Raw genomic sequence first — 25,062 nt, forward strand, 5'->3', positions numbered from 1 at the left:
GTGGAAGGAGGGGGCGGGGGAACAAGTAAAATAGAGCGGCTGCCCCCCAAAGTGACCAATTAATGATCTCATAATGGCCTCTTGCTCCCTCCACTGTAATCTCCCCAGCTCCAGCTCCTTGCTAACATGTGGTCTGTACATCTAGTAAAACTGTGCTGGTTGCACGTCAGCTGGAGGGGTTGGTGGGGTGGGGGTGGGGGGGTGCGATGGAATCCCTCGATCTGCGCTAATTGAGGGCAAGGACACAGGGCAGGAGGTGACCACTGACAGCTACTCCCCTCCCCTTGCTGCCAACCCCCATGGCAATGGCATCCCCCTCCCCACAACCCCAACCCTATGAGACCATTCCTCACCCCCGCCACCAACCCCCCACCCCCACACCCAGCCCCCCCAAACCCCCACCCCCCCTCCACTCCCCCAACATCCCTTATCATTCCTAGGTTGCTTCACAATCCTGGGGCTGTGGGGGATACTGTTCCGGCAGCGGTCATAGACTCCTCCGGTGCAAGCCCCTGATTGGTCAGCAGTTCTTGGTGGTGGTGGGGGGGGGATTGTCACCTTCAGGGGTCCTCAGTCAGGAGGAAGGCCCGCTGCTGTTCACTCCACTGCCTGATTGGCAGAATGTACATCGGGGCTTCCTCCTCGGGGTCAGGGTGGGTGCCTGGCTGCTTTTTCGGGCAGCGAGTGAGACACCCGCCGGGAAATGGAAGGCTCGACAACCTGAACGGAATCTTCTGGCCCCGTCGTGGGCAGGACCGGACACGGGAGACTCCGTGACCCAGCCAAAAGCCCATTGACTCTCGACAGGACTGGACAATCCTGGCGGTGGGGGGGGGGGCTGGGAAATCCCTGCCTCCTGTTTTTAGATCTGCATGGACGCTGCTGAGTATTTCCAGTGTTTTCCATCTTTGATCCCTAAAATAACAGACTTATTGAGTTCAATTTTTTAAAAAATTTATTCTTTCATCAGATGTGGACATCACTGGCAAGGCCAACATTTGTTGCCCATCCCAAATTGCCCTTCCTAACTTTCTAGGCCATTCCTGAGGGCAATTAAAAGTCAACCATATTCCTGTGGGTCTGGAGACACAAGTAGGCCAGAATGGGTAAGGATGGCAGACTTCCTCCTCCCTAAAGGAGGACACTAACAGATCATAAAGGACAGAGACAAACAACAATCGATGATAGCTTCACGGTCACCGTCACTGAGACTCGCTCTTAATTCCAGATTTATCAATGGAATTTAAATTCCACCAGCTGCCGTGGTGGGATTTGAACCTGTGTCCCCAGAGCCTGAGCCTGGTCCTTTGGATTACTAGTCCACCATCTACGTCACCATCTCCACACTTGTCTGTCACACAGGGTTTACACCGATTGCAAACACGAAAGCAAAGAACAATAAAGCGAGTCATACAAAACTTGAGAAGGTAAACAATGGAATGAAGATTGCGAAGGCAGAAAATTCTGGAAAAACTCAGCAGGTCTGGCAGCACCCGCGGAGAGAGAAACAGAGTTGACGTTTTGAGTCCATATGACCCTTCTTCAGGGCTGAAGAGAAGTGGAAACGTAATTAAATTTATACTGTTTAAGGGGCTGGAGCAGCTGAAGCTGGGTAGAAGGCCAGTGATAGTGGGGACAAAGGAAAGATTGACAAAAATGTCATGAACTAAAGGACAAAGGGAGTATTAATAGTAGTGGTAAGGGCGTAAAAAGATGCTGATAGTGACATAAAAATAAGAAAGCAGAATGTGATAATAGAACAAGGGTAGCATTGTGGGAAAGAACAACATGGAACAAGTTATAGATGGCCCTTTTGGGGATGGGGTGGTGGTGGTGGGGAAAAAAAGGATAGAAAATGGGATAGAAAGGGGGATAAAAAAAGGAGATAAAATCATGAATAAATGAATACAAATAAAAACAGAAGTGGACAAAAAATAAAAACGAATGTAGAAAATAGATGATTAAAAAAGGGGGTGGGGATGGAGGAGAGAGTTCATGATCTGAAGTTGTTGAACTCAATGTTAAGTCACTGGAAAGTGCCTTGTCGGAAGATGAGGTGCTGTTCCTCCAGTTTGCGTTGAGCTTCACTGGAACAATGCAGCAGGCCAAGGACAGACATGTGGGCATGAGAGCAGGGTGGAATGTTGAAATGGACAGCGACAGGGAGGTCTGGGTAATGCTTGCGGACAGACTGAAGGTGTTCTGCAAAGCGGTCACCCAGTCTGTGTTTGGTCTCTCCAATGTAGAGGAGACCATATTGGGAGCAGTCTACTGCATTTGCTCTCTCAGCTAAACCATTTGATGAGGGATGATAAAGTGCCATTTTAATATGTCTGATTCCATTCAGATTCATGAATTTCTGAAAGGCTGTACCATTAGCAGAAACGATGATTTCATGTAGGCTGTGTGTGCTAAAACAATGATGCAGCTTCTTGATGGTTGCGCTCGATGTTGGCAATTTGACTTTGTATACATCCATCCATTTAGAATGTGCATCTACAATCAACCAAAACATGGTACCCAAGAATGGTCCTACATAATCAATATGTAGTCTAACCCAGGGTCGACCAGGCCACTCCCACGATGCAGTGGAGCTGAAACAGGCAACTTCTGTTGTTGCTGACAATGGAGACAGTGCTTGACCATGCTTCCAATGTCATTGTCAATGACATAGCTTCGCACAAGCATTTTCATCTTCAATATGCCTGGATGCGCACTGTGAAACTCTGTCAAGAGTGGTTCTCTACCTTGTGATGGGACGACGACTCTTGATCCCACAACAAAATTCCATCTTGACGGCTTAACCCTGTGTTTCTGGCGTGGAATAGTCTCAAAACTTCCGATAGAAGCGAATTTGGCCATCCTTGAGAGACAAAGGCTGGTATTTCCCATGCCCGCCAGCGTCTGGCGTGTTTGCTGGCACGAGCAGATAATATGGCCAAAAATCGGCTGTACAACGTCGTGAAACCAGTTTGCGATCGTCCACACCACCTGCTGAGTTTCCCACCATCAGATGTCGGGAACCTCATTGTAACGCATCTGCACATCATTATAAACCCAGCTCGGTGGAATCGGACCCCCCCCCCCACCCCCTCCTCCCCCAACTTGTGGATCATCCACCCACGTCAGCATGATTGCACACCGACATGTTTCACAACAGCATGTAAAAGGCGTGCACTGGGCAGGCTGCACTTTGAGGGGAACTCAGAGGTGAGTACATAGTCATGGAGCGCTCGCCCGGGTTACCTGTTGGACTTCAAGGTTGAGGCGCATATTGGGTGGGGCCGGGTGCCCTGTGATTCCAGCGCCTTAGGAAGGGGCAAGGGGTGCCCTGTGGTTGAGGTGCACTGGGCGTGGGAGGGGGAAGGGCTGCCCTACAGTTGAGGCGATTTGGGGTGCAGGGGGCACAAGGGCTGCAGGTAGTGTAAAAGCACATGCGGAGTGTAGGGGGGTTGGTGATGGGCGAGGGAAGCGGCCACACATTAGGGACACCTTGTATAAAGTGACCATTCCTCCGCAGCTGAGACAGTTCAGGCGCAGCCACATGGATCTGATTGGATGCAAGAAGCAGCAATAGTAGTTGACCATATCCAGGAAGGACTTGAGTTCTATTACATTGGATGGTGAGGGCGCATCTTTTATCAAAGGAACTTTCTCTTCTACCGGATGCAAACCCATTCCGTCCACCCTGTGACCCAGGGTAGTGCATGGTGCACTTCTGGTGCATTTTTCCCTCTTTAACCATAGACCAGCTTCCACGAACCTTCTTAGTACCTTCTCCAGGTTGGCCAAGCGTTCGGTCTCAGTTGGCCCTGTGATCAGAACATCCTCAGAGCTTACTCTCGGGGAAGTCCTTTCAAAAGACTCTCCGTTGTTCTCTGGAAGATAGTGCATGCAGACGATATGTCAAAGGGTAGGCGAGTGTACTGATAAAGACCCTTGTGTGTGTTATTAGTCACATATTCTCTCCACATGCTGTCCAGCTCTAATTGTTGGTAGGTGTGGCTCATATCCAATTTTGTGTAGGACTTCCCTCCAGCCAGCTTGGCATATAAGTCATCTATCCTTCGAATGGGGCATTTGTCTATTTTGCTGCCTTATTTATAGTCCCCACAAATGCGTATGGTTTGGTTAGGCTTAACCACTGGAATTATGGGTGCTGCCCACTCCGAGAATTGGACAGGTTGGGTGATGCCCAGCTTTTCAAACTGGCACAGTACTACATCCACCTTCTCCTTCAACACAATGAGGCACAGGTTTGGCCTTAAAGAAACGTCGTGTTGCCTGAGAACCCACATATATCTTGGCCTGCACGCCTTTTAACTTCCCCAGTATATCCCGAAATACCCTGTTGTATTTCCTTAGCAGTTCAGGAACTCCTCCTGTTTTCAGGTGGAATATCTCAGACCAGTCAGGCTTAATCTTCCGTAACCAGTCTCGGCCTAAAAGATTGGGTCCTTCTCCTTTCACTATTATCACAGGCAGCCGGGCAGTCTGTTGTCTATCAGACACTGGTACTGTGGCGATGCCCTTTAATTAAATAGATTCTCCAGTGTATGTCTTTAATTTAACGGTTGTCTGCTCCAGATTAATTACCTGTTTACCTTCATTAAAGTATTTGAAAGTGTGCTCTCCCACCACTGTAGTTGAGGCACCTGTATCCACCTCCATTATTAGTGGCTTCCCATTACCTTGGATTGTGACAGTGAAAGGTTCAGTTTTTACAGTGGTGATGTTATGCAGGGAATAAATGTCGGTATCGGCAGCTTCAGGTTCTGCTGTATTCTTTAATTCAATCATGTTGCTGCTTTATGGGCTGTTTCGCCATTGCCATGCATTGCCTTGTTACATGACCTTTCTTATGTCAGTAAAGGAATTCTGCCTCCTTGAATTTACAGGTTTCTAGTCTGTGGTCACCCCCACATTTATAACAGATTAATCTTGGAGTCGCTGCTGAAGTGTTTCCACTCGGCCTTTTCATGTTTCTAACAGTGGGTGTTGCCTCTCTCTTCGCTGCTGTGTCTCTGGTTTTCACACCACGCCCGGTGGTAGGTTCCTGCTACATGTGAAGAGCAGAGCCATGTTGTATGTGTTGCAAAGCCTCCTAGTCTCTCACAGCACTTTCCATGGTGAGAGAGATTTCTAGGATGTGCTTAAGTTCGATGTTGACCTCAGCGAGTAAAGGGGGCTATAAAGTATCACCCTGAACTCCACAAACTAATCGGCCCCGCAGCAAATCAGTCAATGTGTCCCCAAAGTCGCAGTGTTCTGTCAACTGCTGAAGGTTCACCACATTGTTTGCAATGGACTCTTTCGGGGCCCTAACTCTGGAATTAAATTTAAAACGCTGCATTATTATGAATGTTTTCAGTTGGGTGCGTTTTCCCAAGGTCCACTAATTCATTATAGGACTTAGAATTTGGTGTGATCGGGGCCGGCAGGTGGAGAATGAGATCGTGTGTCTCACGGACACACACACACTCAGAAGGAGGGCTTTCTGCTTTTCCTCTGCAGTAATTTCATTCGATGAGAAATAAAATCTGAGGCTCTCTACATACTGGTCCCAGTCTTCCATAGTCGCATCGTAAGGGCCGATTCTACTGAAGAACAGCATGACTGGTGAGCAGTCTTTTCCTTTTCTTAAGACTCGATGTACTCACGGTAACAAGGTGAAGTGCAGCATGGGAGCTATTTTACCCTCGTCGACTTGATGGAGTGGACAGGTTTCAACAAGAAAAGGTAAACCTTATTGCGGAGAGCTTTTCAGGTGCTACACACTCTGTTAGAATTCTCATCAGGAAGCCCCACCCCCTCCAGGATTGCCCGCTCTTAAAGCTCATTGGTCAGAGCCTCCCAGCGCATCACGTGACCCCCCCTGATAGACAGCAGGAGGGGCTATACCTTCAGTTACTACAGAAGTCTCTTAATGCGTACACAGGTTTAAGAGGCAATTCTGGAGCAAAGAAAATTGGGGGATACAATGAGAAGCTGTGCTAGTGGGTTTTGTAGAGAATGTGGGTTGGCGGGCGGGGCCTACAGATCCTAACAGGAACAGGAAATGATTGACAGTTGGAGTCTCTTTTCATTTTCCTTTAAAAAAGAATAAGGCTCAAGGGTGGCCTAATAGAGATCATTGAAATTAAGAAACACATCTTGCTAGAACGGATACCGAGAGAATACTTCCTCTAATGGGGAAGAGCATCACTATAGGTCAACAAAATGGGACAGTCACCAAGAAATCCAATAGGAAATTCAGGAGAAACCACTTTACCCAAGGTGGTGAGAACGTGCAACTCGCCACCACAGGGAATGGTTGAAGCGGATAGTATAGAAGCATTTAAGGGAAAGCACAACAAATATTTAAGGGAGAAGGGACTAGAGGGTTAAGGTGATAGATTTAGATGAGGTAAGGTGAGAGGAGAGCCGAGTGGAGCGTAAGTGCTAGAATGAGCTTGGTGGGTGGAATGGCCTTTTCCTGTACTGTATTATCCGATGTAAACCCATGTAGCAGCAGTGTTACTGGTCGATATTTTTGTCCCTTTTCTTCTGTCAAAAAGTTAAAGAAACATTCTGAAAATATCTCATTGCGAATCCCTGTTGTTCATACAATTTTATGGAAAGTGGAATATTTTACTCAAAGGGAACTGGGTGCCAATATTCTCCAGTTCTGAGTTGGGATAGATGATAAAGAAGATACTGTGGTGAAGGGGTTGGTGACTCATTCAGCTGTAGTTCCTTCCTGTGCTGTGTTTACCAATACAGCTTGAAGAGACAAGATTTGTAAGTGCTGCTGAGTCGAGGCTGGAGTGTAGACATTATTGATTTCTGACGGACACTGAGACCAGCAACATGAAAACAGCTCAACTGCCACTCCTGCTGAGTAAGTCCCATTTGTCAAAAGTGTTCGAATTGAAATTGCTAATCAGCTGTTAGCTGTACACAGGGAAGGAGCAGATGGGTCCGAAGGAATGATAAACTGCTCATTGTGCTTTTACGCACAAGTTTGTAGGCTGCTGGAAGGAAGGAGCTGCACAAAGTCTCTTTGGGATGAAAGGAAAGAGGAATAAGTTAGCAGTAGGGGTGATCAGCAGAAGGGATGTGTTAAATTAGTCATTAAACAAAAAGGTGGGTCGCTATGGGAGATCACAGCAAAGGGTCATAGGAATTAGAATGACAAGCGACGGAGAAAGCATTTAAGTTAGCAAAACAACTCAAGGTGCCTCAAAGGAGCGTAATCAGACAAAGGAAATCTAAATGTGACCAATAACTTTGTCAAAGAGGTAGATTTTAAGCAGCATCTTAAGAGAGAGAGAGGGCATTGTGGAGTGGTGGAGGCATTTAGAGAGGGAACTTCAGCGATCATGATCTAGTTAGCTGGAGGCACAGTCCCCATTGCTGGGGTAAAAAATTGAGGACACCCAATGGGCCAGGATTGAAGCTTTCGAAGGCTGGGGCAGCTGGCGGAGTTGACAGAGGTAAGAAGCAGCGAAGCCATGGATGTAGTTCAACATGTGGGCTAGAATTTTAAAATCGAGATGTTGCAGGACAGGAGTCAATGCAGGACAAACAGCGCAGAGAGGATGAACAGATGGAATCCAGCATGACTTAGGATATGCGCAGCTGAGTTATGGATAAGTCGCAGCTTATGGAGGGTGGGAAAATGGCCAGGAAAGAGTTGGATTGGAAAAGTCTGAAGGTGTGAAGAGTAGGGACGAGTGTTTCAGCAGTAGGTGGACTGAGGCAAAGATGAAGACGGATGACAATACAGTGGAGGTAGATGGTCCGTGAGATAGACTGAATGTGGAGATGAAAGCTCAACTCAGGATCAGACAGGATGTCAAGGTTGTGCCTTGAACACCGACTAAGTCAGTGGCACAAGCAGAATCAGTGAGTTATGGAGTTTGTGCAAGGACCAAGGGCAATGACTTCAGTCTTCCTAATACTTAATTGGAAAGAATTATGGCTTATCCAGGACCGGATGTTGGACATGCAGTTTGACAGCACAGCAGCTGTGACGGGGTCGAGAGAGGTGGTGGTGAGGTAGAGTCAGGTGCCTCCAGTGGACATGTAGAACCTGACGTTGTGTTTGCCTGTGATGTCAGCCAGGGACAACATACAGGCAAGAGAAAGGAGGCAGTTCAAGATACATCCTTCGGGACACCAGAGGTAACTGTATGGGTTTGCGAATGGAAGCCATTGCAGGAGATTCTCTGACTATAACTGGATAGGGAAGAGTGGAGCCAAGTGAAGGCAGTTCCACCCAGCTGGAGTACAGAGGAGAGGGATTGGAGCAGGATGGTGTGAGTTACTATGTCAAAGGCTGTAGACAGGCCAGGAAGGATGAGGAGGGATAGATTAACATGGCTACAGGCACATAGGGTGTAATTTGTGACTTTGGTTATGGCCTGTGGTCAGTGCTGTGGTGGGGGAAAACCTGATTGGAGAAGTGCAAACGTAGGCCGGGATTTTCCGGTCCCAACAGCGGGAGACATCGTCATGGGCAGGGCAAGAAAACTTGGAGAGCAGCCAAAAGCCAAATCCCTCTAATAGAGTTGTGGATCGATTGAACGTGGACTTACTAGGTGGCAACATATTCAAGAGGAATATGGAGAGGAAAGGGGGGATTGGAAATAAGACCATATCTGAGCTAGTGGCCAGTTTTAGTCTCCATATGGCAGAGTAGATATTTAATTATTGGATTTAGGAGCTGGGTAACAAGGCAGCCTGTTAAACTTGGAACAATGAGTATTGACTACTCTGGGTCTTTGCTCTGGTAAGAAGAAGGATGAGGGATTATTGGTGGCTAACATTTCCAAAGAAAAGAATTTGGAACTGAGAATGCTCTTCTGTTGGCCACATGATCTGAAGCTTAGGGATCGCATTGAACAACAAATCACCATAGCGGGTGAAGGAATGTTGGGTTTTAACAACGGAATGGATGAATTCCTGTTATTAAATAGGATGCACGAGCATCAGCTCCAGCAACAGAGTAAGGAAGCTGTTGGGAGATTTGGAAGACCAGGCTAAATGAGCCAAGGCAAAAACGCTAATATGCCCAGACCACCCAGTGTATCACTCAGAGACAACACCATCTGGTCTTGGTCTCATGTTATATTTAAACATCCAATGAGCCTGCCTCACGAGGAACAAATTGATATTTGCAGTCTGCTCCAGTGGTTGTACTGGTGGCTTTAGGAAAGTAGAAAGGTGAGCAACAGTGATGCTATAAGGAATTAAGATTTAATAAATTTGGGCTTTTGCTTGGGAAAAGTTGACTTTAGCATTTGCTACTTGAATTTGCTAAGATTCTGGAGAGATTTCAACAAACCTGTGCAGGCAAATTGCCTACTCTGGTGGTGGGTTCAAATACCATTTGTAAATGAGCAAGTTAGAAATGAGGATAAAATTCAGAGAATCTTGTCACAATATGTGAAATAAGCTTAAAGTTGTCATCGAATGGATAGAATGGATAGTATGAATGGGTTCAATGGACACTAAATGTACTTCTATAGAGAAAACGGTTTCAAGGATATGATGGAGGGTGACAGGAGCAGGAAGGAGAGTGGGCAGAATCGTCCCAGAATTGCACTAAATGCAGCATTGGACATGAAAAAGGACATTTTACCTGCCAGCCTCAATGCTGGGTTTTCTACCCCCGCTCTGGCCACAGGAAGCCATCAGCCACTCAGGCTTAGGAGGTGTTGGCAGTGTTGGTCAATGCCCACATTGCGTTTAAGAGGTCGGCCATCCAGTGCAGGAAGGGATGAATGATCTTATCTGTGCTGCTAGGGTAAGTCAACCATCTCATCACTCTAAAGTCACCCATTCACCAGGCCATCACCTCTCACTCACTACCAGCTCAAGGGACATCACCACTCACTCTCTGTCACACACTCTCACATCTCCATCTGCCCTCATCTCCTCTGGAGACTGCCTGCTCATCCCATCCTCACGGCTTCACTCAGCACACACACACACACACACACGCACACACATGTCTGGCATGCGCCTTGCTCACATTCTCTCCATCTGTCTTTATACAGGACAAGATCACGCACAATCAACGGGAGAGGTTCCACATCCCAAAACTATCCACCCTGGTGACCTCGGGAATGTCGGGCCAATCCAAACCCCATCATCTCCAGCTCCACAGGCTGAGGAGGGTGCACTTGGCCCACAGCAGCTCACCCCCCCTCCAAAGCAGGCCTGGGCCCTCCAGGTCTCAGCTCTCCTAAGGACGTTAGCCAAGGTCATCACAGACAAGGCATAGCTGTCAACAGGCTGCCTCCACCTCCACTGTGGATTTTGGGGAAGCACCAAGAAGCAGTGGCAGGGTTAGGAATGTTAAAAACATGTAGTTGCACAGCCTAGGCATGGGTGTTAATCACTTGTACATAATGTTCACTATTATGAATATACAAACAAGGAGCAGGAGTAGGCCATTCAGCCCCTCGAGCCTGCTTCGCTACTTAATAAGATCATGGCTGATCTGAAAGTAACCTGAAATCTGCATCCCACCCACCCCCTTGCTTACCAAGAATCTATCCACCTCTGCTTAAAAATATTCAAAGACTCTGCTTCCACTGCCTTTTCAGGAAGAGAGTTCCAAAAACTCATGACCCTCTGAGTGAAAATATTTCACCTAATCTCTGTTTTAAATGAACAACCCCTTATTTTTAAACAGTGACCCCTCGTTCTACATTCTCCCACAAGAGGAAACATCCCCTCTGCATCCACCCTGTCAAGACCCCTCAGGATCTTACATGTTTCAGTCAAGCCACCTCTTACTCTCTAAACTCCAGCGGATACAAGCCTAGTCTGTCCAAACTTTCCTCATAAGACAACCCACTCATTCCAGGTATTAGTCTGGTAAACCTTCTCTGAACTGCTTCCAAAGCATTTATATCCTTCCTTAAATAAGGTGACCAATACTGTGCACAATACTCCTGATGTAGTCTCAACAATGCCCTGTACAACTGAAGCATAACCTCCCTACTTTTATATTCAATTCCCCTCACAATAAATGATAACATTCTAGCTTTCCTAATGACTTGCTGTACTTGCATACTAACCTTTTGTGATTCATTGTCAATAAACTCTCAAGAATGTCTCCTTGCCTATGGCTCCTTGTTATGAGCAGTGCTTGTGTCACTCAGATGTGAAACCTTGGTTCCGGCATAAGATAAAGGCAGGTGTCTCAGTCCAGGGCCTGAGCACCCCGATGATGATTGTCATTGCTTTCTGGCCAGTGCAATGGCCTCATCACCCTCATCCCCTTTGACGTCCTCCTCATCGGAGGGGACATGCAGATGTTCCGTCTCCTCCTCAGCCCAGTCCTGCCCCCATTGCAGTGCCAGGTTGTGCAGCACACAGCAAGCTAAGATGATGCACGACACCCGCAGTGGACCGTTTTGCAGTGGCTCTGCCGGACCTGTCGAGGCACCGGAGCCTCATCTTCAGCATGCCTGTCGCTTGCTCCACCAAAATCCAGGTTGCGGCACGAGTCTCGTTAAACCGTCACTCTGCTACAGTCTGAGGCCGCTGCATGGGCATCATCAGCCACGTTCTCTGCGGGTAACCCTTAACCCCGAGGAGGCAACCCTGCAGCCTCTGTGGACCCTGGAAGATTTCAGGGATCTGAGACCTGCTGAAGATGTAGGAGTCATGGATGCCTCCTGGGAATCATATGCAGACCTGCAGGATGTGCTTGTGGTGGTTGCAGGTCAGCCGAACATTCAGCGAGTGGAAGTCTTCGTGACTCAATTACCGGAACTGCTTGCTGCCACGGAGATCTGAGCACCACGTGAGTGCAGTCGATCGCACCCTGAGCCTGTGGGAAACCCGAGTTCCGGGCAAATCCCAGCGCTCTTGCTTCCTGGCTTTCCTGATCCTGTGAAATGCACAAAGTTCTATGCCTTCGCAAAGATGGCCTCATGAATGCACTTGTTCATGGAGGCTTGCGAGATCCCACACAGGTCACCTGTGGAGCCCTGGAAGGAGCCTCTGGGGTAAAAATTGAGTGCCGCTGTCACTTTCACGTCCACTGTCAGTAGATGCCCTGCAAGTCCGTGTGGCACCAAATCCTGCAGCAGGTGGCATATGTAACCGACCAGTTCCCTAGACCATGCACAGTCTTTGGCGACACTGGTTCTCAGTCATCTGCAGGGACAAACAGCGCTGTCTGTAGACTCTGGGTCTAGCGAGATGCCTATGGGTGACGGCTCACTGTGGATCTTCAGCTGCGTGCGCAGCAGGCCCTGTCAGTCTTACTTCTCCCTTTGCCGAGCCAGGCACCTCTGCTGCACACTTCTCCTTCTTCTCTGCTCCCTGTGAGCCATGAGGCACAGCGCTTAATTTAGCGGGCTCCAAGATCCTGATGTTCTCCTTCTGCAGGATCAAAGAAAGAGACACGTAGGTTAGCTTATGTCTCCTAAGGATCTTTCTTTGTTAAGTCTCAGGCTCTGTTTGCAACTCAAGGCCTCTTCACACATGCTAGAGAGTGCTGGATACCACTTGGATGGCCAGTGTGTACTGCACTGTGTGGCTGTCCGAAACCACACTCACCTCCCATTCGACCGATTAGCGGCCGATTCAGCCACTGGACTGCAGGCTGTGCTCTCAGCTCAGGCACAGGCATTCTCCTAACCCGCACTGCAAGGCTGCTCTGTTAGCTTGAACCATGGGGGAGACTGGTCCAAACCTGAGTAAGGACATTACAAGGGGCTGTGAGCGCCTCCACCGGTGACTGCTCCATGGCCACCTTTAGCAAGGGGGTTGTACAACTTGCCCAGTCGTCCAATTATTCTGCTTCCCCCTAAAACACACATTCATTTGCAGGCTGTGCCTGGGCGTTGAGAAGTTCTGGAGCATTTGGTGGCCCTTTCATGCTCTTGTGTTGCTTGAGTGGGGCAGAAAAAGCTTCAGAGGCTCCAACTCCGAGCCTGTCAATGGAGCTGCTGCTGAACGGTCTCCGCTGCAGAAGAATGTTAACTTTTGACGAGATTTTCCAAGTGCGCTGCTGCTTCCCTCATTCTCCACTCATCCCCGTGCCCTGCCCCCTAACCCAGCATGTGCTCATACGCTTCCTGTGCTGCTTTGCCCCACCCACACTGGAGCCCTTGCCCCGGCACCGAGCTGAAAGCCAGCTGGAAAAACCGTCTTGCCACCCTCCCACAAACCCCCTCCCCCACCCCACCGAATGTGCGGCGCCTCTCCCTTGACATCCCACGGGCGATCCTCGCGAGGTTGTGTGCCCTCGCCTCCGAGCTCTCCTCAAAGTTCAGCTCGCCAGGCGCACACTTTTTAAAGGCAGTTGGAAATCATGCCATTCTGAAATTCCACGCCCCCTCCCCCCGCCGCCCAACCCACCCCGCGTGGGGGTAAATGTGTTGAAATTAAGTTCCCAAACGTTGGATGGTGGGAAACGTAGCCCGTCATTGACGGGCGGAGCGGACAATCGCAAACCGGTTTCGCGAGGCTTGAAGCTGACTTTTGGCTTTCTGGCCATATTGCCCACTCACGCCTGCTGCCAATGGGTGGGGGTGGGGGGGTGGTGGGGGTTGGGGAAATTCCGACCAGCGTCTTTAGAATGTGTTCTAAACCCAGTTTCCAAAATGGAGTCTCCGACTGTCAAACGCGGTGTGATTGAGAATTAGTTCCATGGCAGGCAGAAAGAACGATGGGCATTGTTAGCCAATCTCCAGCTGACGAAGGATGATCAGGTATGGTCCCGAATGTCGGACGGAATTTGTTGGTTTTAAACTCTGTGCAAAAAAACAATTTCAACTCAAATAAACTTAGAACAGAATTGGGGGAATTGGAATGGAGCCAACCAGACGTAAAGTGGATTATGTGAGCAGAAATCAGATGGTGAAGTTGGAGACTTACCTCAAGTTGCCAAAGAGGCCCACTCATTTCTCAGAACGAAACCTCCAACACATGGTTTTATTTATGCTGGAATGAATTACCATTTGAAACCAGGCTGGTTCTCTTTATGGCCTAACAGACCATGGTCATCACCTAGCAACCTAAAGCCAGGCAGACCAGAGAAGAAACAAAACAAAATTATCTGGCAAAACTCAACAGGTCTGACAGCATCTGCGGAGAGGGACACAGTTGACGTTTCGAGTCCATATGACCCTTCATCAGAACTAAGACATATAGAAATGAGATGAAATATAAGCTGGTAGAGGTGGGGTGGGTGGGGCCGATAGAGCTCGATAGGGGGCCAGTGAGAGGCCAAGAACAAGCTTGATCCTCGGTCCACGCTGAGTAGGTTGATCACGGCTGGTGTCCAGATCAGCCCCTTGGATCCGCAAGTGGAAGGTTGCCCGAATTTCCTGCTTCTGCTCCCGCTCCAATGACTACCTCAACGCACTGTCACCCACAACACAAAACCCCCATCCCCCTCCCCCCAAACAATTTTCAAACAAGGGTGGTTGTTGGTGAATGTTGGGTGAGGCTAGAATCAGTCTCCAACAGCGATGGTTCGGTTTGGTGCCCTGCTTTCATGGGAAAGCAAGAGGTAATCACTTCAGGGAGAAAAGAGAAAAATGCAAGAAAAAAAGGAAAGGAGTAATTTAATCTATTTGCAGTTGAATCAGATCATTTCTATGACATCATCGGAGCTCATCAGCTTTGTTACTCAAACCCTGTCATCAGGTCGTTTTCGCATTGAATCCTGGGAAGGTAAGAGCAGTTCCTTTTTTTTAAATGTCTAAATTAATGATTAAACTGAAGATGTCTGATGTTAAATTCTCTCTCCCCCACCCTCCACCCCTCATCCACTGCCAGTCTTCAGCATTGAGTTAGCGTGGAGCCAACATGAGCATCATTCCTCTGGACAGCAAGGTCAGCATCAAAATGGCAGCTTCATTGGTAAGTAACTAACAATAAACCATTGATTAAAAATATGTGGTGTTATTGTTATAATATAATGTTCGCATATAAGATATAGAAAGTTTTAATTTTGAATAGTTGTTTGTGTGGCTTTCTTGCAGGTCTATAGTTGCCAACTTGTTAAAGCCCATAAACGTAAAGGGTCAAAGGGGATATATGTTGGCGTTAGTTACTATGATCTTAAAGCCTTAACTAATGCCTCAGTATTATAAGATACAAAGCAGCTTCTGTTTAAACATGTACCTCCACTTATCCATTCATGTGTTCTCTGCTCAAATAGTTCTTGGCTCAGTGTCTGATGCTTCACCTTGAGCTGTTTTCTTGGCAGTTTTTGGCAGTGGTGGTTTGCTACTGCCTTCTTCTCTCAGCGCTGGGTGAGGAAGCAGGTCCAAAGTCCACCCCAGCCAGAGCAGGAATCGAATCTGAGCTATTGGGGTGTTATTCTGAAGCATGGACTAGCCAACTGAAACAACTAGCTCCAGTTTTAAGGCCTATAATATAATATCAAAAACATTACATCTGTGCATGAATCCTGTCCACAGAACCTTACTTATTGTTATGGGTTCATAGAATCTTCATAAAATGAGACCATTTGGCCCCCGGTGTTTGTGCTAGCTCTTTGACAGAATGATCCAGTTCCTCCCATTTGCTCTCCTCATAAGACCATCAAACATCGGAGCAGAAATTAGGCCATTCAGCCCATCGAGTCTGCTCCGCTATTCAATCATGGCTGATAAGTTTCTCAACCTCATTCTCCCCACTTCTCCCTGTAACCTTTGATCCCCTTACCAATCAAGAACTATCTATCTCTGTCTTAAATACACTCAATGACCTGGCCTCCACAGCCTTCTGTGGCAATGAATTCCATAGATTCACTACTGTCTGGCTAAAGAAGTTTCTCCTCATCTCTGTTCTAAAAGGTCTTCCGTTTACTCTGAGGCTGTGCCCTCGGGTCCTGGTCTCTCCTACTAATGGAAACATCTTCCCCACGTCCACTCTATCCAGACCTTTCAGTATTCTGCAAGTTTCAATCTGATCCCCCCTCATCCTTTTAAACTCCATCGAGTATAGACCCAGAGTCCTCAAACGTTCCTCATATATTAAGCCTTTCATTCCTGGGATCATTCTCGTGAACGTCCTCCGGACCCTCTCCAGGGCCAGCATATCCTTCCTGAGATACGGGGCCCAAAATTGCTCACAATATTCTAAATGTGGTCTGGCCAGATCCTAATAAAGCCTCAGCAGCACATCCCTGCTTTTATATTCTCGTCCTCTCAACATAAATGCCAACATTGCATTTGCCTTCCTAACTACCGCGTCAACCTGCAAGTTAACTTTATGAGAATCCTGGACTAGGACTCCCAAGTCCCTTTGCACTCCAGATTTCTGAATTCTCTCCCCATTTAGAAAATAGTCTATGCCTCTATTCTTCCTACCAAAGTGCATGACCCCATATTTCTCCACGTTGTATTCCAGCTGCCACTTCTTTGCCCATTCTCCTAACCTGTCCAAATCCTTCTGCAGCCTCCCCGCCTCCTCAATACTACCTGTCCCTCCACCTATCTTTGTATCATCTACAAACTTAGCCAGAATTCCCTCAGTGCCTTCATCTAGATCATTAATGTATAAAGTGAAAAGAACTCCACTAGTCACTGGCTGCCATCCTGAGAAGGACCTCCTTATCCCCACTCTCTGCCTCCTGCCAGACAGCCAATCTTCTATCCATGCTAGCACCTTGCCTCTAACACCATGGGCTCTTATCTTACTGAGCAGCCTCCTGTGCGGCACCTTGTCGAAGGCCTTCTGGAAGTCCAAGTAGATAACATCCATTGGCTCTCCTTTGTCTAACCTACTCGTTACCTCCTCAAAGAGTTCTAACAGATTTGTCAAGCATGACCTCCCCTTGATGCCATGCACTTCCAAGTATTCTGAAATCTCATCCTTAATAATGGACTCTAAAATCTTACCAACGACCGAGGTCAGGCTAATCGGCCTGTAATTTCCCGTCTTTTGCCTCACTCCCTTCTTAAACGGGGGGTTACATTAGCGATTTTCCAGTCCTCTGGGAACGTCCCTGACTCCAGTGATTCCTGAAAGATCACCACTAAAGCCTCCACTATCTCTTCAGCTATCTCCTTCAGAACACTGGGTTGTAATCCATCTGGTCCAGGTGATTTATCCACCTTCAGACCTTTCAGTTTTCCTAGCACCTTCTCCTTGGTAATGGCCACCATAATCACCTCTGCCCCACCCCCCCCCCCCCCCCCCCCCCACCCCCCGCCGACTCTCTTGAACTTTGGGAATGTTACTTGTGTCTTCCACCATGAAGACTGATGCAAAGTACCTATTCAGTTCCTCCGCCATTTCTTTGTTCCCCACTACTACTTCTCCAGCGTCATTTTCCAGTGGTCCAATGTCCACTTTTGCCTCTCTCTTACCCTTTCTATATCTAAAAAAACTCTTGCAATCTTCTTTTATATTACTGGCTAGTTTACCCTCATATTTAATCTCCCTCCTTATTTCTTTTTTTAGTTGTCCTCTGTTGGTCTTTGTAGGCTTCCCAATCCCCTGGTTTCCCACTGCTCTTCGCTGCATTGTATGCTTTCTCTTTAGCTTTTATGCTGTCCCTGACTGCCCTTGTCAGCCATGGTTGTCTCATCCTCCCTTTAGCCATGCAAATGATTTCTTTTCAAGTACATGTCCAATTCCTTTTCGAAAGTTACTACTGAATCTGTTTCCACCTCCATTTCAGGTAGTACATCCTGGATTGTAACATCTCACTGTGTAAAAACATTTCTTCTCCTCTTCCCCTCTTTCTTTTGCCAGTTATCTTAAGTCTGTGTCCACTTGTTCTTGCCCTTCCTGCTGTTGAAAGAGTCTATCCTTATCTATTCCACCGAAACGTCTCATAATTTGGAAGACCCAAATCTTCCCTTTAGGTTATCCTCTGGAAGGAGAAAGGATGAGGGGTTCTGAAGTTAGATGCAAATGGGGCCAGTGCCACTCCAGGACAAGCTGTTACCTGTGACATTGCAATCTCCAGCCTATCTGTTTTATGCCAGTCATTGAGAGATTGTTGCATTGTCAAAACATTCCATCATTACCCTGACATGTTCCCCTCTCCCTGTTCAATTGGATAATGAAGATTCCAGGGGATGATTATCCTTAGGGATTCTTGTACATTCCATTGTAACCTTGGTGGAAGAGTAGCCAAAACCCCAGAAACAATGAGTTATGACAAATGGCTTTATTTAAAGTGTCTGCAATTGTTCCGTTGGTAGCACTCTCACCTCTGAATCAGAAGGTTGGGGATTCTAAAACCCACTCCAGAGGCTTGACCAGTGGTGTCGTATATTATCACTAGGCTAGTATTCCAGAGACACAGGATAATTCTTTGGGGACCTGGGTTCAAATCCCACCACAACAGATGGTGAAATCTGGAATTAAAAGTCTAATGATGACCACTGTTGCTTGTTGTAAAAACCCATCTGATTGACTAATGCCCCTTTAGGGAAGGAAGTCTGCTGTCCTTATCTGGTCTGGCTGCAGACTCACAGCAAGACCCTTCTAAACAAGGTAAATTGGGGATGGACAATAAATTCTGGTCTGGCCAGTGACACCCACATCCCATGAACAAATAGAAAAAAAATTAACCCCATTTTTCAACAAGATGAAAATCAGGCAGTTCTATGTTACCATGGCAATGAATGGGAGAGCTGCCCTAGTAATTTCAACCAAATTCAGTACGTTAAGGTTACGTGTGGCCCTCTAGCTTGCATTTCTCAACTTCTTGTGTGTTGTGCAAACACATTGCTTAACTGCCTGAGCTCTCAGTTCTCCTTATTACATGCAAAGCCTTTTTAATTTCAGCCTTGGTAAAGGCCTCCAGCCCTTGTGTTAAACAATAACGACATGACATCCCAGTCATTGTGAAACAGGATGTTTTCCCCTGAGCAGTACCACGCAACACCTCACTGGGTATGTGCAACAACTCCTCCATCCCTCCAGCTCACTTTGAGCAGTGCGTAAATTCACTTGATCGCAGCAACAGGCGATGGAGCAAGTTGCATCACCCAGACTCAGTTCAAAGCAATTGACTGCACTCAGAAGCTATTTGACAATGGCCATTTTTGCACCACAGCGTGGGGATTGAAATGGCCGCACCACAACAAACCAAGGTCAATCCGGTCCTCCCTCCACCAGCCTGATAGTCACATATTAAAATAATCATGGAGTTGATGCCTAATCAATCTCTATCAATTGGTCTAGAACAGACCCCAGAAATGAGGTGAGGAAATTCTATCCCTCTCTGTGATGGAGAAATTAGGGAACCATAGGTCCAAAGTCATTAGTTTCTGCCAAGTCAAGCTACATTTGCCATACGTATTAAGTTGGAAATTAGAAATGATTTCCATTCTCTCCTTTGTACAATTGCAGATCTGTGTCACTTGGAAAAGCTATGTGGTGACAATGGTAAATGTTACTCAACATTTGGAAGAGCTTTCAAATGCATCTGCATTGATGGGATAACGTGGACTAATAAGTCAAAACCCTGCATAGGTAATAGATTATTTTGTTCAGATTTATCTACGTTTAATTAAATGGATTTTCTTTTCAGGCCAGAAGGAGAGAAGTATTAATATTTAGGGGGAGAAAAATGGCAAGCCCGGTTTTTGTTTTAAACTAAAACACCATGACCTTTTGCTCCTGGGTCAGGTGCACAGAGATGGGAGAATTCCCCAGCTCCACGAGCCCAACCTTTAAAAATGGCTTTCCGGAAGGTTGGATTTTTGGTCATAGGGGAGCAGGCTGAAACAGGAGCCCCCTCACTCCTCCACATGCTTCCCATGCCAACCCGTGCCACCTTATTCCCTGTGCCCACCCCTATGGCCTCTCAAAGCCAACATGCCAACCTATGCCCCTCCACCCACCCCCATGGCCCTTTTGTAGCCCCTGTGCCAACTTAGTGCCAACTCATGCCAACCAATGCCTCCTACCCACCACCCTTTGCCCTTACATCTACCTTGCCAACTCACCTGGTATCCACCAGGCTCAGCAGGTCTGGCAGCATGTGTGAAGAGAGAAACAGAATTAGTGTTTCAAGCCCAATTTGACTCTTCTTGAATCGACTGTGATACTTTCTACCTTTGACTCAGCTGACACTCGCTGTCAAGGTGCAGGCATAGGGGATGGTCACTTGGATGAGATGATTGGTGTCAACTTGTACCTGTGGCTATTAGCATATGATTCAATTATATAGGCAGAAAGAAGCCATTTGGCCCATCATGCTTGTACTGGCTCTTTGAAGGAGCTATCCAATTAGTTCCATTCCATTGCCCTTTCACCACAGCCCTACAGTTTCCATCTTCCATCAGGTACGTATCCAATTCTCTTTTGAAACATGCTATTTAAGGGGGAGGTGATGGCGTAGTGGTATTGTCCCTGGGCTGGTAATCTAGAGATCCAGGGTAATGCACTGGGTACCTGGATTGGAATCCCACCAAGGCAGATGGTAGAATTTGAATTCAGTAAATACCTGGAATTAAAAGTCTAATATTGACGACTAAACCATGGCCAATTGTTGTAAAAACCCATCTGATTCACTAATGTCCTTTAGGGAAGGAAATCTGCTGTCCTCACCTGGTCTGGGCCTACACGTGACTCCAGACCCACAGCAATGTGGTTGACTCTTAAAAATGCCCTCTGAACAAGGGCAATTAGTGATGGGCAATAAATGCTGGCCTAGCCAGTGACGCCCACATCCCACAAACAAAAAATTTAAAAAACATTTTGATCAACTCCTGTCATCCCAATTGACTGCATAACAAAGGAAACTCAACCTTATCTCTCCCCAGTTCTTTCGCCAATATGTCCTCTGGTCACCAACCCTTCCAAAGAAACAGCAAATTCTGGGGGTGAAGGGACAGCTTTGCATTTAGAAATGTGAAAACACATCTTGCTTGAGATGGATTTGCTTTGTGAATTGATTATCTCAACTTTGCTCATTGCTCAAGAAAGTCTACAGGATAAAGCCAGGCTAATTAATTGTTGGATTCTGTTTTCTTTTCAGAGATAGACTGCCCTTCAGAAGAGAACGACTTAAGCTTTGATGACCACAAGTCATATGCGGTATGCCACTAATGGGTTTATGGTTGATTCTGTGTCTATTTATTCCAGCTTTATCCCGATCTCTACTGAAGGTTCTGATTCATCCCTGATACAGTCTCATGGCCAACACTTGACTAACTATTTGTTCCCTATGTCTGGCTATTTGACAACACCTCCAGCAGTGCAGTGCTCCCTCAGTACTGTACTGGGAGTGTCAGTCTGGATTATGCAGTCAAGTATCTGGGGTGGGACTTGAACCCATAACCTTCTGAACCAAAGGCAAGCACTTCTACCACCTGAGCTCCAGGTATCAGTAGGAATAGCCCACAAACCAGTTAACAAATACGACACAGCAAACTTGGAGGAAATTGCAAAAAAAGGAACCCCAGTTTAATCAGAATTTAAGAACGGAAGCCAAGTTGAGATGGCTTCTGCAGTTAAGGCAGGGCAGGGCAGAGGACAGATACACAGGAAGCCCACATAAAGAGGAAATAAAACACTAGACCTGTCAGAAATATTTTGAAACTTTTTTTTTTCACACTCTGTTTCAGTTTCAATGCAAATAAATATACAAACCAAACATTGCAGAAGGTTTGTTTTGCAGTCAACATCTCTTTAGAGCTACTGCGATCTGTGAATTGGTAAAGGAATGTGTATTGAAGTCTTAGATGGTTCTGGATTTAATCAATGGTCCATGCTGGTATAGGACATGTGATGCTGGTAGGGCCATTGACCTGTGTGCCTTTGAGCTTGAGATATGGCAACTGGCTAATGTTCCAGGTCCTAATCTAGTGCCCCTCTTGTGTGAACTCTTGAGTTCAATATTGGGCCTTGCAGGGATGCCACAAACTACCTTCATGGACCATTGAGCTGGCTCCAGATTCCAGAAAGACATCAAACACCATTCCATCGTTCCCAACACTCATCTAACTTCCTCTTCCATTGCACTTCCCTGATCAATCTACTTCCCGCATTCACTTCTCTCAATAGCCTTCCTAGTTTATGCCCATAGCTCCCCTCCTTGAGGTTGTGACCATCCCAATCCTATGTTGATGACTGAAGTTTGTTGAAGTCTTTTAGTCTTCAATAAAATTTGCCCTGCGTTCCCTTTTCCTCTGTGTCAACAATGTGCATTTAAGAACATAAGCAATAGAAGCAAGAGTAAACCATTTGGCCTCTCGAGCATGCTCCTCCATTCAATAAGATGATGACTGATCTTCTACTTCATTCCCCCGTTTCTCACTTGATCTCCCTAACCCTTCATTCTCTTAGAGACCAACCCTCGATCGATCTCAGCCTTAAATATACTTAACGGCAGTCCCATGGAGTAGAGTCATGACCCTTTGAGTGAAGAAATTTCTCCTCATCTCAGTGTGGAAGTGGCCAACCCCTCATCCTGTGGCTCTCCTAAACCTAGAAGACCATTGTCCCTCCTCATAGCTCAGAAGCCATCTTTACAGGGACCAGATTAGCTGCTCTTCGCTACCACAACTCAGCATAATTAATTGAATAACTCTTTCAAAGAGCTTGCACAGGCATAATGGGTCAAATAGTTCTTGCTGAGGTGTACCATTCTCTGATTATTTGATTCCATATCGTCACAATATAATCATGATCTGCTCCCTTCAAATAAAACGTGGAGCCCACTACTTTGTACCATTCTCCCATTTGCGAAAGGGATATAATAGTGCTGAGAAACATGCAAAACATCTTTACAAGGATGATACCAGAACTAAGAGGATTCAACTATCAGGAAAGATTGAACAGGCTGGGGCTCCTTTCTCTAGAAAGGAAAACCTGTGAGGTGATCTAAAAACGGTTCTAAAAATTATAAGCTGAAGGGTGTTTGATAGGATAGATGTTCAGAAGACCTCTCCACCTGTGAAGGAGTCCAGAACTGAGCATTTTAAATGTGTCAGTAATAACTTCAATAAAGCAGAAGGTGTGCTCAGGAGGGCAATGAGAATGTGGAACTCAGGGAGTAATTGAGAAGAACAGTATAGATGCATTTAAAGGAAGCTAGATTTATACATGAGGGAGAAAGGATTGGATGAGATGACATAAGGTGGGAGAAGACTCATATAGTTTAGCCACATGTACCTCCTATGTATGTTTAACCATCTTGATGTATATCTCGTCATCCAATCTCCAATCACATTTCTAACCAGATAATTATTCAGTTTCTGTTTACATAGAATGTACAGCTTAGAAAAAAGACCATTCAGCCCAATTGGTCCATGCCAGTGTTTATTCCCCATTCAAACCCTTCTTCATCTAGTCCTATTGTTAGTGTTATCCAGCTTCCCCTAAAATGAATGAATGACTTAATCAAACAGGTGCCAACTGCTGTTACTGGGTGCCTGGTCCACATTTACGGGCTTTAGGGGAAAGTTTCTCTTGACCTGGAACATTAGCTCAGGCTTCTTAAATGTGTGCTTAATTTGTTTCTCCTCTATATTTAGAAATTTGAAGAGGGAGATGGTGAAGCTTTCTATTCTATAATCCTTGAGTGGGCCTCTGGCATCAATGATCAGTGTCACAGCTATAAAAGAAATAACAGCAACAACAGTGAACCTTCACTGATGGTGAGTCTTCTCAATCTCTCCTTTAATGGGGGGGGTCTATCCTTAGGGTGCTCCGTTTTATTGCCGTCTGGGTAATCGGTGCCATGTTCACAGGTCCACTTTGACTCTTTACTAAGGGTGCCGCAGGGTGAGAGGGACAAGGACATCTGAGGAGCAGAGGAACTAGGAGTAGATCATTCAGCTCCCCAAGCCTGTTCTACCATTCAATAAGATCATGGCTGCTCTGTGACTTAGCACCATGTACCTGTCTTCACCCCCATATCCCTTAACACCTTTGCATAACAAAAGTCTATCAATCTCAGATTTAACATTAACAACTGACCCAACATCAATTGCCGTTTGCTGAAAAAAGTTCCAAATGTCTTTCACATTTTACTTGCAAAAGTGTTTGAGGCCTGAGAGGCCTGACTCAAATATTTAGGCAAAGTCTACAAGTCCTTGGCTCCACCACCAACAGAAATAGCATCTCTCTAATCATCTGATCACTTTCCCTTATACCTTGAAAATTGCCACCAAACCGCCCTTTTAACCTTCTAGATTTCAGAGAAAACAACTGTGATTTGCGTAATCTTTCCTTGTAATTTAACCCTTGGAGTCCGTGATTATATTATGATAAATCTAGTCTAGATTCCCAGAAAGGTTAATATATTCTTCCTAAAGTGTGGTGCTCACTGTACAGCAGCTTTGTAGTCAGAGATCAAAGGGCCACTTGTGCGTCACAGTCTGGAGGGATTGTGAAGAAAGCCTGCTCTCCCCGGCTGAATGCTGGGGATATTGTGAGGTGTTTCACACACCTGTCAAAGCCAAGAGAAACACAATCACCTCAGAGACCATCCAGTGCCTGGTCCAGACCCTACATATACACCTTGAGCTATGCACCCTTGCACAATGCCTTCCCAGATCCTGAGCATTTTCCACGATTTAAGTCAACCTGCCCCAATATCGTACCTGTCCATACTGAGTTGATTGTCCCCACCTCAGACTAGTCTGACCCATTAGATGTGCACTGATCTGGGCTTGTGGGCTTGGGACCTGAGTTGAAGTAGCAGTCATTGTATGGCTGATGTGGGAATATGGACTCACAGTGCTGGTGTACCTCATTGTTTGTGGGGTCAGCACCACACTGAGTTAAAGCAGCTTTCTGTTGAACAGCGACGCTTTGTGAAGCGGGCCTGGGGAATGAGGAGATGAAGGAATGTGTGAATGTGTCTTTCATCCATGTTTTGATGGCTTGGGGAGATACTGGTCCAGTCACTGTGATGTTTAAGGTCAAGCAATAGATTAGAACAAAAAAGCAATCCAACAGGTGACCCCCAATCCAAGACAAATGTTGGGACTAGCCTGAAACTATCGCCTATGTTCATGGACTGTCCTGACTGTGGGTAGTTTGGGGAGCAGGATGCAGACTGTCCCTTATTGTAGTAGTGGTCTGCCTAAGGGCCGACCCCATGCTCATTTCTCCACCCCTTAC

The 25,062-nt window shown here is 46.5% G+C and overlaps 1 protein-coding gene across 1 annotated transcript in view; it reads left to right on the top strand.

The window, feature by feature from the left end:
* Window positions 1-6,794: 6,794 nt before the first annotated feature.
* The window catches only part of LOC121271285 (adhesion G protein-coupled receptor E3-like), an 87,157-nt gene continuing 68,889 nt past the window's right edge, over window positions 6,795-25,062 (top strand). Inside the window, exons 1-5 of the mRNA XM_041177160.1 lie at window positions 6,795-6,880; window positions 14,794-14,877; window positions 19,336-19,458; window positions 20,969-21,027; window positions 23,469-23,591. Of these exons, the coding sequence (XP_041033094.1) occupies window positions 6,850-6,880; window positions 14,794-14,877; window positions 19,336-19,458; window positions 20,969-21,027; window positions 23,469-23,591 (420 nt within the window). The 5' untranslated portion in view covers window positions 6,795-6,849. The remainder of the gene's footprint in view (window positions 6,881-14,793; window positions 14,878-19,335; window positions 19,459-20,968; window positions 21,028-23,468; window positions 23,592-25,062) is intronic.

The sequence above is a fragment of the Carcharodon carcharias genome, chromosome 30 (genome assembly GCF_017639515.1).
Source record: "Carcharodon carcharias isolate sCarCar2 chromosome 30, sCarCar2.pri, whole genome shotgun sequence".
In the NCBI taxonomy this organism is placed as follows: Eukaryota; Metazoa; Chordata; class Chondrichthyes; order Lamniformes; family Lamnidae; genus Carcharodon; species Carcharodon carcharias.